The sequence below is a fragment of the Salmo salar genome, chromosome 10, assembly GCF_965601325.2.
Source record: "Salmo salar chromosome 10, fSalSal1, whole genome shotgun sequence".
In the NCBI taxonomy this organism is placed as follows: Eukaryota; Metazoa; Chordata; class Actinopteri; order Salmoniformes; family Salmonidae; genus Salmo; species Salmo salar.
This window is the reverse complement of record NC_138300.1, coordinates 105,267,744-105,281,560: the sequence shown is the minus strand read 5'-3', so window position 1 is coordinate 105,281,560 and position 13,817 is coordinate 105,267,744. Positions and strand designations below refer to the sequence as shown.

At 48.6% G+C, this 13,817-nt stretch overlaps 1 protein-coding gene across 5 annotated transcripts in view; it reads right to left on the bottom strand.

The window, feature by feature from the left end:
• The window catches only part of LOC106561395 (SLIT-ROBO Rho GTPase-activating protein 1), a 189,446-nt gene that overhangs the window by 46,933 nt on the left and 128,696 nt on the right, over positions 1-13,817 (bottom strand). For all 5 annotated transcript variants that reach the window (XM_082957315.1, XM_045688311.2, XM_045688309.2 and 2 more), the window contains exon 11: positions 13,410-13,437. In XM_082957315.1, the coding sequence (XP_082813441.1) occupies positions 13,410-13,437 (28 nt within the window). The remainder of the gene's footprint in view (positions 1-13,409; positions 13,438-13,817) is intronic.

The following is a 13,817-nucleotide window of genomic DNA, read 5'->3' as shown; positions in this document are numbered from 1 at the left end:
GAAACCAAATAGAAAGAAGACACCCTATGAGACATGATCATCATCATTATTTACATTTTCTCTTAACCTGACCACGTTTCCCACCACCTTTTGCTGCTGTGACAGCAGTAACACATTTCCTCAAGCGAAAACGCTTCTTCTCACTCAACTGGTCTAACCCCACCGTCTTCTGTAACATCACAGCTGACCTCACAAACTTATCAACATCAAAAAAATCTGCCAATTTGACAGATTTCCCAAAAGTCTGATCCAGGAACTCATTTACCTCCTCTAGACTGTAAATTGAGTCCTCACCAGCTGCTATCTTATCAATAGAGATATCCATATCCTTCTCCTGATCCTCCTCAGCTGAGGCCACAGACCCCTGACTCCCTTCTACCACATCCCTCTCAACACTCCCCACATGCAGCCCATCACTCGTACCAGGCATCTCCTCCACTACCTGGGAGACTAGCCCCACCTGAACCCCCTCCTGTACCACATTACTCATAGTGGGAATCTCCTCCACTACCTGAGAGATTATCTCCACATGAACCCCCTCCTGTACCCCAGCACTCGTACTGGGCACCTCCTCACCAGTCTGAGGAAATGGCTCTTCAGATCCATCCTTACCTTCTACAACAATATTTTTCTGCTGCATAACGTTTCCCTCTGGTACAAGTTTCCCACCTCTCCCTACATCAGTGGGCCCAGGCGTTACGAGGACCACCTCTCCCTACATCAGTGGGCCCAGGCGTTACGAGGCCCACCTCTCCCTACATCAGTGGGCCCAGGCGTTACGAGGACCACCTCTCCCTACATCAGTGGGCCCAGGCGTTACGAGGACCACCTCTCCCTACATCAGTGGGCCCATGCGTTACGAGAACCACCTCTCCCTACATCAGTGGGCCCAGGCGTTACGAGGCCCACCTCTCCCTACATCAGTGGGCCCAGGCGTTATGAGGACCACCTCTCCCTACATCAGTGGGCCCAGGCGTTACGAGGACCACCTCTCCCTACATCAGTGGGCCCAGGTGTTACGAGGACCAGCTCTCCCTACATCAGTGGGCCCAGGCGTTATGAGGACCAGCTCTCCCTACATCAGTGGGCCCAGGCGTTACGAGGCCCACCTCTCCCTACATCAGTGGGCCCAGGCGCTGTCGGACCACCTCTCCCTACATCAGTGGGCCCAGGCGCTGTCGGACCAACTCTCCCTACATCAGTGGGCCCAGGCGCTGTCGGACCACCTCTCCCTACATCAGTGGGCCCAGGCATTACGAGGACCACCTCTCCCTACATCAGTGGGCCCAGGCGTTACGAGGACCACCTCTCCCTACATCAGTGGGCCCAGGCGTTACGAGAACCACCTCTCCCTACATCAGTGGGCCCAGGCGTTACGAGGACCACCTCTCCCTACATCAGTGGGCCCAGGCGTTATGAGAACCACCTCTCCCTACATGACTGGGCCCAGGCGTTACGAGGACCACCTCTCCCTACATCAGTGGGCCCAGGCGTTACGAGGACCACCTCTCCCTACATCAGTGGGCCCAGGTGTTACGAGGCCCACCTCTCCCTACATCAGTGGGCCCAGGTGTTACGAGGACCACCTCTCCCTACATCAGTGGGCCCAGGCGTTACGAGGACCACCTCTCCCTACATCAGTGGGCCCAGGTGTTACGAGGACCACCTCTCCCTACATCAGTGGGCCCAGGCGTTACGAGGACCACCTCTCCCTACATCAGTGGGCCCAGGCGTTACGAGGACCACCTCTCCCTACATCAGTGGGCCCAGGCGTTACGAGGCCCACCTCTCCCTACATCAGTGGGCCCAGGCGTTACAAGGACCACCTGCACCCCTCCCTCTGCCTTCTCCCTTTTCGGGCAAGCATGTCGCTTAACATCCCCACACTCAAAACACAGTTGACTACCCGTACTTGCATAAGCCATATACAGTCTGTTGTCATACTTGACTTTAAACGATAACTCCAAAGTCTGTTCCGGTGAGTCCAAAAACATAAACACCTGTCGCCGAATCGACATAACCTGTTTCAATGCCGGGTGTTTGCAACCCAAAGGGACAATCTTAATTGAACTTGCGAACTTCCCAAACCGCAATAACTCGCGCTCCAATAGCTCATTGGGAATAAACGGCGGTACATTTGAAATCGTTACCCTTGTTGACGGAGAAAGCGCCGTAACTTGAATAAACATTCCTTTAAGAAGTACGCCATGCTCAACCATACGATCAACAAGGCGCTCTTCTTTAAGAAAAAACACCACCACTTTATTCATCCGTGACGCATAAGCAACATTCTCATATCCTACCTTCTCTCCTACGGCGACCAGAAACTCCTCCACGGTGACAGTAGCTTCAGTAACACACCTGAAACCGTGCCGAAGTGACAGGGACGGCGTCCCCATGTGAGTCGCCATCCCCGCCAAAACCAGGGTAATTTCGACACGAAAAATAATATACTTAATTCTACCACAACAACTAAATAAAAATGATAAACTTAATCATGCATAGGAAAAAAAAGATAGCACCAAGAAAAGGAAACATAAAAGAAAAACCAAGATATCTAACTCTACACAACACTCGTACTCACTCACACAATTCCCAGCATGCACCAAACACTCCCAGCATGCAGAGAGAGAGAGCGAGAGCGAGAGAGAGCGATAGAAATAGAGATAGAAAGAGAAAGAGAGCGCGAGTGTGAGATAGAAAGAGAGAGATAGAAAGAGAGCGTGAAAGAGAGAGAAAGGGAGAAAGAGCGAGAGAGAGCGAGAGGGAGAGCGAGCAAGAGCGAACGAGAGCGAGTGAGAGAGAGCGAGCGAGAGAGAGCAAGAGAGCGCGCAAGAGCGAGGGAGAAAGAAAGAGAACGAGAGAGAGATAGAGAAAGAGGGAGAGAGAGAGAGAGAGAAAGAGAGCGAGAAAGAGAGAGAGAAAGAGAGCGAGAGAGATAGAGAGAGAGAAAGAGAGCGAGGGAGAAAGAAAGAGAGCGAGAGAGAGATAGAAAGAGAGATAGAAAGAGAGCGAGAGAAAGAGAGATAGAAAGAGAGAGCGAGAGAAAGAGAGCGAGGGAGAAAGAGAGTGAGAGAAAGAGAGCGAGGGAGAAAGAGAGCGAGGGAGAAAGAGAGCGAGGGAGAAAGAGAGCGAGAGAGAGAAAGAAAGAGAGCGAGAGAAAGAGAGATAGAAAGATAGAAAGAGAGAGTGAGAGAAAGAGAGAGAGAGGTCATGCAGAAGAACAGCTCCTGACTTGTTATAACTTTCTAGTTGTTAAGAGTGAGATTAACACGATTAAACTAGCAAAAAATATATAGGTAATCAAATTGTACAACTGAAGATCAACACTGTAGGAAAAGATTGGTCTTTTAAAACTCACTCTGTCAATCTTAATCGTGCTAGCTAGACAAATTGAAATCTGTCAGCTAGCTTACTTCTAACTCCAACTGTTTACGGGTGATAACCATAGCAACAAGGCCACAGGCAGAGCCAGCAGAACCAGCAGCAGCAGAGACAGAGACTCCAGCAGAAATCAAATCAGAGAAGGGAAGAATCAATTTTAAACACAGAATTCTGAGGGAGAACCCAGAAACTCTCTTTGCTGACTGCTCATACAACAGGACTGTTACAAACAGTTATTTTACACAGACCACACTACTGCCTGGCATACAGCTGTAACCAGGCATTTCAGCTATGCAACAAAGATGGGCATCTACAAGGGAAGACAAATCCACATTTTTGAGGACAGCGATAAGGACCAGGAAAACAGGTTTCGGACAGTAAACATGTACCAGAACGGTACTGTCATGGTCCAGGGTAGTGAGGCTGCACTCAGCTTTGTTGTGCAGGACTTCCCCACCCTAAGGAAGATAGCGGAAACAAAAAAAGCCAAGGACAGCACCCCGACCTCTCCCCTCACCTCAGGTACCCCAACAGCAGGAACCCAGGCCCAGAACTACACCCACACAACAGGTCTATCCTCTCCCTGCCTGCCTACAACCACCACAACAGCAGGAACCCAGGCCCAGAACTACACCCACACAACAGGTCTATCCTCTCCCTGCCTGCCTACAACCACCACAACAGCAGGAACCCAGGCCCAGAACTACACCCACACAACAGGTCTATCCTCTCCCTGCCTGCCTACAACCACCACAACAGCAGGAACCAACAGCCCAGAACTACACCCACACAACAGGTCTATCCTCCCCCTGCCTGCCTACAACCACCCCAACAGCAGGAACCCAGGCCCAGAACTATACCCACACAACAGGCATATCCTCCCCCTGCCTGCCTACAACCACCAAAGCCAAGACCACACTACCATCAGCCTGCTGAGAGACATGCTGGCTCTGTTAGAGGTATGGGTTACTGAGCTAAAGGAGCAGCCCTCAGCTACACCACCTCCAGCCCAGACACAGACCTTCTACAGGACCAGATCAACCAGTGCAGGACCAGGTTAAGAACTCTGTCCAGGAGTTACGAGAGAGCCTTACCACAGCGCTTGAAGAGGTAAAGGCCACCATGAGGAGAAAGCCTTACCACAGTGCTTGAGGAGGTAAAGGCCACCATGAGGAGAGAGCCTTACCACAGCGCTTGAGGAGGTAAAGGCCACCATGAGGAGAGAGCCTTACCACAGTGCTTGAGGAGGTAAAGGCCACCATGAGGAGAAAGCCTTACCACAGTGCTTGAGGAGGTAAAGGCCACCATGAGGAGAGAGCCTTACCACAGTGCTTGAGGAGGTAAAGGCCACCATGAGGAGAGAGCCTTACCACAGTGCTTGAGGAGGTAAAGGCCACCATGAGGAGAGAGCCTTACCACAGCGCTTGAGGAGGTAAAGGCCACCATGAGGAGAGAGCCTTACCACAGCGCTTGAGGAGGTAAAGGCCACCATGAGGAGAGAGCCTTACCACAGCGCTTGAGGAGGTAAAGGCCACCATGAGGAGAGAGCCTTACCACAGTGCTTGAGGAGGTAAAGGCCACCATGAGGAGAGAGCCTTACCACAGTGCTTGAGGAGGTAAAGGCCACCATGAGGAGAAAGCTAGTGCAGGTAATGGAGGATGGCAAAGGAGTTGTCTGTCATCAAGAGGGTGCTGCAGCACAGAGAGCAGACTGTAGAGACTCCCAGAGAGAAGCTGCAGCCCCTCACCACCCCTAACAACCCCACTGACCCACCTTTACCACCCCCCCATACCGACAACCCTTTACCCACACCCCCAGTCAACAAGGAGGCTCACATGGGGACACCTACTACAGAGAGAAGCCCCCCCGTCACACCCCCACACAACCTTCATGTACACAGATCCTGTGTACCCCAGCCTGTAAACCCACTACTCTGGTAAAACCCACTGAGGTGGCCATCCTCATTGACTCAAATGGGAAATTCATCCAAGAGGATAAACTCTTCCCCCACCACAAGGTGTACAAAATATGGTGCCCAAAAACGCAGGATGCACTCCACATCCTGTCCCAGCCTGACTTTGGCACTCCAGGCCACATTATCATTCACACCGGCACCAACAACCTGCGAGAGGAGCAGGAGAGAGTAGGCAGCCTGGTCAACAGAGTAGCAGAGGGCCTCTGAGTGGTTCCCCAACTCCCACATCACCATCTCCACTCAGCTGCCCCGCAAAGACTTTCATCCGTGTACCATTCAGAAAGTCAATGCTGACATCACCAGAGGGTGTGGCCTACTTCCGAACGTGCACGTTGCTCACCACCCAACAATCACCCCAGAGCATCTGCACGACCACTCCCACCAGTAGGAAACAGACAGTCTCTAAAGGACGTGGCACTTGGTAGACAAACTCCCCATGCCGCACTGGACAGAGGACCACCCAGAGACCCCTACCAGACCACTACCAGACCAGAAAGGAATCCCCACGGCCCAGACCTGGCCCCGCTCCACTCCACAGGGCCCAAAAGCAGGACCAGCGCAGCTACGCAGAGGTCGTCAGAGGACAGGAGAACCCTGTAGGGTTGAGTGAGATTAAACAGCTCCTCCAATACATCTACACTAAACACGCACACACACGGACGCATGCATGCACACACACACACACACACACACATATTGTACAAACAGTTTTCTTGTTCAATGAATAGGAATATATAAACTCAGCAAAAAAGAAACGACCTCTCCCTGTCAACTGCGTTCATTTTCAGCAAACTTAACATGTGTAAATATTTGTATAAACATAAGATTCAACAGAGACAAGTTCCACAGACATGTGACTAACAGAAATGGAATAATGTGTCCCTGAACAAAGAGGGGGTCAAAATCAAAAGTAACAGTCAGTATCTGGTGTGGCCACCAGCTGCATTAAGTACTGCAGTGCATCTCCTCCTCATGTACTGCACCAGATTTGCCAGTTCTTGCTGTGAGATGTTACCCCACTCTTCCACCAAGGCATCTGCAAGTTCCTGTACATTTCTGGGGTGAAAGGCCCTAGCTATCACCCTCCGATCCAACAGGTCCCAGACGTGCTCAATGGGATTGAGATCTGGGCTCTTCGCTAGCCATGGCAGAACACTGACATTCCTGTATTGCAGGAAATCACGCACAGAACGAGCAGTATGGCTGGTGGCATTGTCATGCTGGAGGGTCATGTCAGGATGAGCCTGCAGGAAGGGTACCACATGTGGGAGGAGGATGTCTTCCCTGTAACGCACAGCATTGAGATTGCCTGCAATGACAACAAGCTCAGTCCGAGGATGCTGTGAAATACCGCCCCAGACCATGACGGACCCTTCACTTCCAGATCGATCCCGCTCCAGAGTACAGGCCTCGTAGTAACGCTCATTCCTTCGACGATAAACGCGAATCCGACCATCACCCCTGGTGAAAGAAAACCGCGACTCGTCAGTGAAGAGCACTTTTTGCCAGTCCTGTCTGGTCCAGCGATGGTGGGTTTGTGCCAATAGGCAACATTGTTGCCGGTGATGTCTGGTGAGGACCTGCTTTACAACAGGCCTACAAACCCTCAGTCCAGCCTCTTTCAGCCTATTGCGGGCAGTCTGAGCACTGATGGAGGGATTGTGTGTTCCTGGTGTAACTCGGGCAGCTGTTGTTGCCATCCTGTACCTGTCCCGCAGGTGTGATGTTCGGATATACCGATCCTGTGCAGGTATTGTTACACGTGGTCTGCCACTGCGAGGACGATGAGCTGTCCGTCCTGTCTCCCTGTAGCGCCGTCTTAGGCGTCTCACAGTACAGACATTGCAATTTATTGCCCTGGGCACATCTGCAGTCCTCATGACTCTTTTTATTGAAAACTTAGGATCTTTGTTGTAACGTGACACTTCCTACGGCTCCCATAGGCTCTCAGAACCCGGGAAAAAGCTGAATGATGTCGAGGCAGCCCCTGGCTGAAAAACATTAGCGCGTTTGGATAGTGGTCGGTCAGAGTACTATGAGACTGAGGCGCGTGCACGAGGCGACCCCATGTTTTTATTTTCTCTATCTTTGTACTAAAACACAGATTCCCGGTCGGAATATTATCGCTTTTTTACGAGAAAAATGGCATAAAAATTGATTTTAAACAGCGGTTGACATGCTTCGAAGTACGGTAATGGAATATTTAGAATTTTTTTGTCACGAAACGCGTTGTGCGCGTAACCCTTCTTTACACTTCAGATAGTGTCTTGAACGCACAAACAAAACAGAGGATATTTGAACATAACTATGGATTATTTTGAACCAAACCAACATTTGTTATTGAAGTAGAAGTCCTGGGAGTGCATTCTGACAAAGAACAGCAAAGGTAATAACATTTTTCTTATAGTAAATCTGACTTTGGTGAGGGCTAAACTTGGTGGGTGTCTAAATAGCTGTGATGCCGGGCTATCTACTTAGAATATTGCAAAATGTGCTTTCACCGAAAAGCTATCTTAAAATCGGACATAGCGAGTGCATAGAGGAGTTCTGTATCTATAATTCTTAAAATAATTGTTATGTTTTTTGTGAACGTTTATCGTGAGTAATTTAGTAAATTCACCGGAAGTTTGCGGGGGGGTATGCTAGTTCTGAACGTCACATGCTAATGTAAAAAGCTGGTTTTTGATATAAATATGAACTTGATTGAACAAAACATGCATGTATTGTATAACATAATGTCCTAAGATTGTCATCTGATGAAGATCATCAAAGGTTAGTTCTGCATTTAGCTGTGGTTTGGGTTTATGTGACATTATATGCTAGCTTGAAAAATGGGTGTCTGATTATTTCTGGCTGGGTACTCTGCTGACATAATCTAATGTTTTGCTTTCGTTGTAAAGCCTTTTTGAAATCGGACAGTGTGGTTAGATTAACGAGAGTCTTGTCTTTAAAATGGTGTAAAATAGTCATATGTTTGAGAAATTGAAGTAATAGCATTTCTAAGGTATTTGAATAACGCGCCACGGGATTCCACTGGCTGTTACGTAGGTGGGACGAAATCGTCCCACTGGCCCTAGAGAAGTTAAAACTGAAAAAATAACTTGTATTGCCAGAAAAATATGTGTTCCTTTGTGCAATATATATCCCCCCCTCAGAATCCCCATATTACTCAGAGGAGATCTTCCCCACCCTTAAGGAAGACACGTGCCTTTTCCAGGTCCAGGGAAATGTGCTCATCTGTGGGGACACAAATGCGCGCACAGGAATAATACCCGATCTAACAACCACACAAGGGGACAACTTTATTACAGGCCATACTGTTTCTAACTGTCTTCATCTCCCCCATAGAAACAACAGTGACAGCACAATCAACAAAAACGGAAGGGATCTGTTACAGCTCTGTCAAAGCCTGGGTCTGTACTTGGTCAATGATAGGTTACAGGGGTACTCTTTGGGGAGATTCACCTATTGCTCACCTCTTGGCCACAGCACAGTAGACTATATGATTACAAACATGGACCCTTTCTCTATCAGCTCATTCACTGTCAAGCCACTAACACCTCTGTCTGATCACAGCCAAATTACATTGTTCTTCAAAAGAACAGACATGGAAACAACCACACATTCCCAGCCCAATAAGCTATACAACATCAGAAATTCATACAGTTGGGCCCAAAACAGCACAGAAGAATACCAGAAAGCAACCTGGAACCAAAATATCCAAACACTCTTAGATAACTTTCTGGATACAACATTCACTCACAGTAAAGAAGGAATCAATCTAGCAGTAAAAAACATTAACTATATATTCAGGCAAATGGCAAAAGAGTGGATGGTCTCCATAATTCAGAGGTTAAATGCCTACTCTTCACAGATGACCTACGCCTGCTGCCCAGTAAACCCCCAAAATACTAAAATAATGATTTTCCAGAGAAGATCCAGATCTCAGGGAATTAGACCAAAGTCCTCAATTGGTACAAAATATAGAGTACTGCACACACTACAATTACTTAGGTTTAAAAATAAGCTCAACTGGACACCTTAATGATGCAGTGAATGAACTGAGAGAGAAAGCAAGCAGGGCATTCAACACCATTAAAAAAAAATCAAATTGAAATACCTATTACAATTTGGCTAAAACTAACTGAATGTGTCATTGAACCAATTGCACTTTATGGCAGTGAGGTGTGGGGTCCACTTGCAAAACAAGATTTTACCAAAAGGGACAAACACCCCATTGAAACCCTGCATGCAGAGTTCTGTAAGATTTTCCTACATGTCCAGAGGAAAACTACAAACAATGCATGCAGGGCAGAATTAGGCCAATATCCACTAATAATAAAAACTTGAAAAAGAGCAATTAAGTTTTGGAAACTTCTAAAATACTTTGACCCCCTCTCATATCATTACCAAGCCCTGCAATGTCAAGAGCTGAGCAAAGAAAAGACAGACCCCTCATCCAGCTGGTCCGAGGGGCTGAGTTCACAAACCTGTTCTACTAACAAACTGAAGCCTCAGGACCCTCATCCAGCTGGTCCTGGGGAGTTCACAAACCTGTTCTACTAACACACTGAAGCCTCAGGACCCTCATCCAGCTGGTTCGAGGGGCTGAGTTCACAAACCTGTTCTACTAACACACTGAAGCCTCAGGACCCTCATCCAGCTGGTTCGAGGGGCTGAGTTCACAAACCTGTTCTACTAACACACTGAAGCCTCAGGACCCTCATCCAGCTGGTTCGAGGGGCTGAGTTCACAAACCTGTTCTACTAACACACTGAAGCCTCAGGACCCTCATCCAGCTGGTTCGAGGGGCTGAGTTCACAAACCTGTTCTACTAACACACTGAAGCCTCAGGACCCTCATCCAGCTGGTCCGAGGGGCTGAGTTCACAAACCTGTTCTACTAACAAACTGAAGCCTCAGGACCCTCATCCAGCTGGTCCTGGGGAGTTCACAAACCTGTTCTACTAACACACTGAAGCCTCAGGACCCTCATCCAGCTGGTTCGAGGGGCTGAGTTCACAAACCTGTTCTACTAACACACTGAAGCCTCAGGACCCTCATCCAGCTGGTTCGAGGGGCTGAGTTCACAAACCTGTTCTACTAACACACTGAAGCCTCAGGACCCTCATCCAGCTGGTTCGAGGGGCTGAGTTCACAAACCTGTTCTACTAACACACTGAAGCCTCAGGACCCTCATCCAGCTGGTCCGAGGGGCTGAGTTCACAAACCTGTTCTACTAACAAACTGAAGCCTCAGGACCCTCATCCAGCTGGTCCGAGGGGCTGAGTTCACAAACCTGTTCTACTAACACACTGAAGCCTCAGGACCCTCATCCAGCTGGTCCTGGGGAGTTCACAAACCTGTTCTACTAACACACTGAAGCCTCAGGACCCTCATCCAGCTGGTTCGAGGGGCTGAGTTCACAAACCTGTTCTACTAACACACTGAAGCCTCAGGACCCTCATCCAGCTGGTTCGAGGGGCTGAGTTCACAAACCTGTTCTACTAACACACTGAAGCCTCAGGACCCTCATCCAGCTGGTTCGAGGGGCTGAGTTCACAAACCTGTTCTACTAACACACTGAAGCCTCAGGACCCTCATCCAGCTGGTTCGAGGGGCTGAGTTCACAAACCTGTTCTACTAACACACTGAAGCCTCAGGACCCTCATCCAGCTGGTTCGAGGGGCTGAGTTCACAAACCTGTTCTACTAACACACTGAAGCCTCAGGACCCTCATCCAGCTGGTCCGAGGGGCTGAGTTCACAAACCTGTTCTACTAACAAACTGAAGCCTCAGGACCCTCATCCAGCTGGTCCTGGGGAGTTCACAAACCTGTTCTACTAACACACTGAAGCCTCAGGACCCTCATCCAGCTGGTTCGAGGGGCTGAGTTCACAAACCTGTTCTACTAACACACTGAAGCCTCAGGACCCTCATCCAGCTGGTTCGAGGGGCTGAGTTCACAAACCTGTTCTACTAACACACTGAAGCCTCAGGACCCTCATCCAGCTGGTTCGAGGGGCTGAGTTCACAAACCTGTTCTACTAACAAACTGAAGCCTCAGGACCCTCATCCAGCTGGTCCTGGGGAGTTCACAAACCTGTTCTACTAACACACTGAAGCCTCAGGACCCTCATCCAGCTGGTTCGAGGGGCTGAGTTCACAAACCTGTTCTACTAACACACTGAAGCCTCAGGACCCTCATCCAGCTGGTTCGAGGGGCTGAGTTCACAAACCTGTTCTACTAACACACTGAAGCCTCAGGACCCTCATCCAGCTGGTTCGAGGGGCTGAGTTCACAAACCTGTTCTACTAACACACTGAAGCCTCAGGACCCTCATCCAGCTGGTCCGAGGGGCTGAGTTCACAAACCTGTTCTACTAACAAACTGAAGCCTCAGGACCCTCATCCAGCTGGTCCTGGGGAGTTCACAAACCTGTTCTACTAACACACTGAAGCCTCAGGACCCTCATCCAGCTGGTTCGAGGGGCTGAGTTCACAAACCTGTTCTACTAACACACTGAAGCCTCAGGACCCTCATCCAGCTGGTTCGAGGGGCTGAGTTCACAAACCTGTTCTACTAACACACTGAAGCCTCAGGACCCTCATCCAGCTGGTTCGAGGGGCTGAGTTCACAAACCTGTTCTACTAACACACTGAAGCCTCAGGACCCTCATCCAGCTGGTCCGAGGGGCTGAGTTCACAAACCTGTTCTACTAACAAACTGAAGCCTCAGGACCCTCATCCAGCTGGTCCTGGGGAGTTCACAAACCTGTTCTACTAACACACTGAAGCCTCAGGACCCTCATCCAGCTGGTTCGAGGGGCTGAATTCACAAACCTGTTCTACTAACACACTGAAGCCTCAGGACCCTCATCCAGCTGGTTCGAGGGGCTGAGTTCACAAACCTGTTCTACTAACACACTGAAGCCTCAGGACCCTCATCCAGCTGGTCCGAGGGGCTGAGTTCACAAACCTGTTCTACTAATACAATGAAACCTCAGGACCAGAACATCCAATCAATCAGAATAAGACAAATTACAACACAGTCAAAACAAAACTACATTGCTTATTGGGAAACACAAGCACAAAGCAAAATGCAGTGCTATCTGGCCCCAAATCGACAGTACACCGTGGCTAACTGCATTTCCTGACAAAATGTCAGAAATATAAAACAATTAGAGTATCATTTCCCCAAATTTGAAACTCTTATTCAAGGTTTTAAAGACCTCTCTGATGAGAACGGGCTACCCGTCCTGTTGGGGGAGGATGCAGAGAGCTGTGGGTTGGCAGCGCACTACATTGCTGCCTGCCATAAGATGAGGGACAGTGTCTGACAGACCAATCAACCTGCACATGTCCTCTACTGTATGCTTATTGTTATTGTTCAATGTATGGTTATTTTGACCCTTGGTTATTGTTGTTACTGTTGTCCCGTTGACAATTTTGATTCTTATTATTTTAATATTGTAAATATCCAAAGTAAGCTTTGGCAATATGTACATTGTTACATCATGCCAATAAAGCCAATTGAATTGAATTGAAAGAGAGAGAAAAAGAAAAAGAGAGAGAAAGAAAGAGAAAGAAAGAGAGAGCGAGAGAGAGAGAGCAAAAGGGTTGAGGCTCTTGGAAGGGGACAATATTACCAGGCCATACCATGCTGGGCATAAGGCAAATTCAAACCCTGGGGAGTCTAGAGCAGTAACATCTGGTCTCTCTTCTCCAGGGTCAGCAGTTTGATAATAGCTAAAGTACAGTAGGGATTGTTCTACTCTGCACACAGTGATAAGTGAGAACTTTTCAAGTGGCAAACTTTTATTTTCTTTACAAACCAGTGGAAATATATATTTGTCTAGATATCGTTGGTCATTTGACTGTAGGAGGATAAAGAGAAATGGCATTCGCAACGAAGAGTACACTGACTTTTACTTATGGGGATAGGTTTTCAAACAACTGAATAGGGACAGCTAAATATAGACAGAAAGGGTCTTATTAAAACCTAAGAGGTTAGTGTGGGAGGGAGAGAGAGAGCGTGGTAGTGTCTTACCTTGTAGTCATATAGTCCCCTTGGTGACCTGTGGAGACCGAGGGGAGAAAGGGGAAGGGAGAGAGGAGAGAGAGGATGTGAGATGAGACATGGGACCTTTCCCAGAGGGGCCTGCAGAGCATTGTGCACACGCTCAGTAAAGCATATGCAGCCCTGCCATCTGCCCACAACCACTGGCTTCATGGTGACGCACACAATGACACATAATGACTCACACACAGTAACACACACTTATACTTTAACTGCAGTAAAAAAAGAAAAAACACCTGTCCAAGCACACACACACACACACACACACACACACACACACACACACACACACACACACACACACACACACACACACACACACCCTTCACTTGCAATTTTACCTTCACACACAAAAACACATGTTTTCACAAGTCAAGA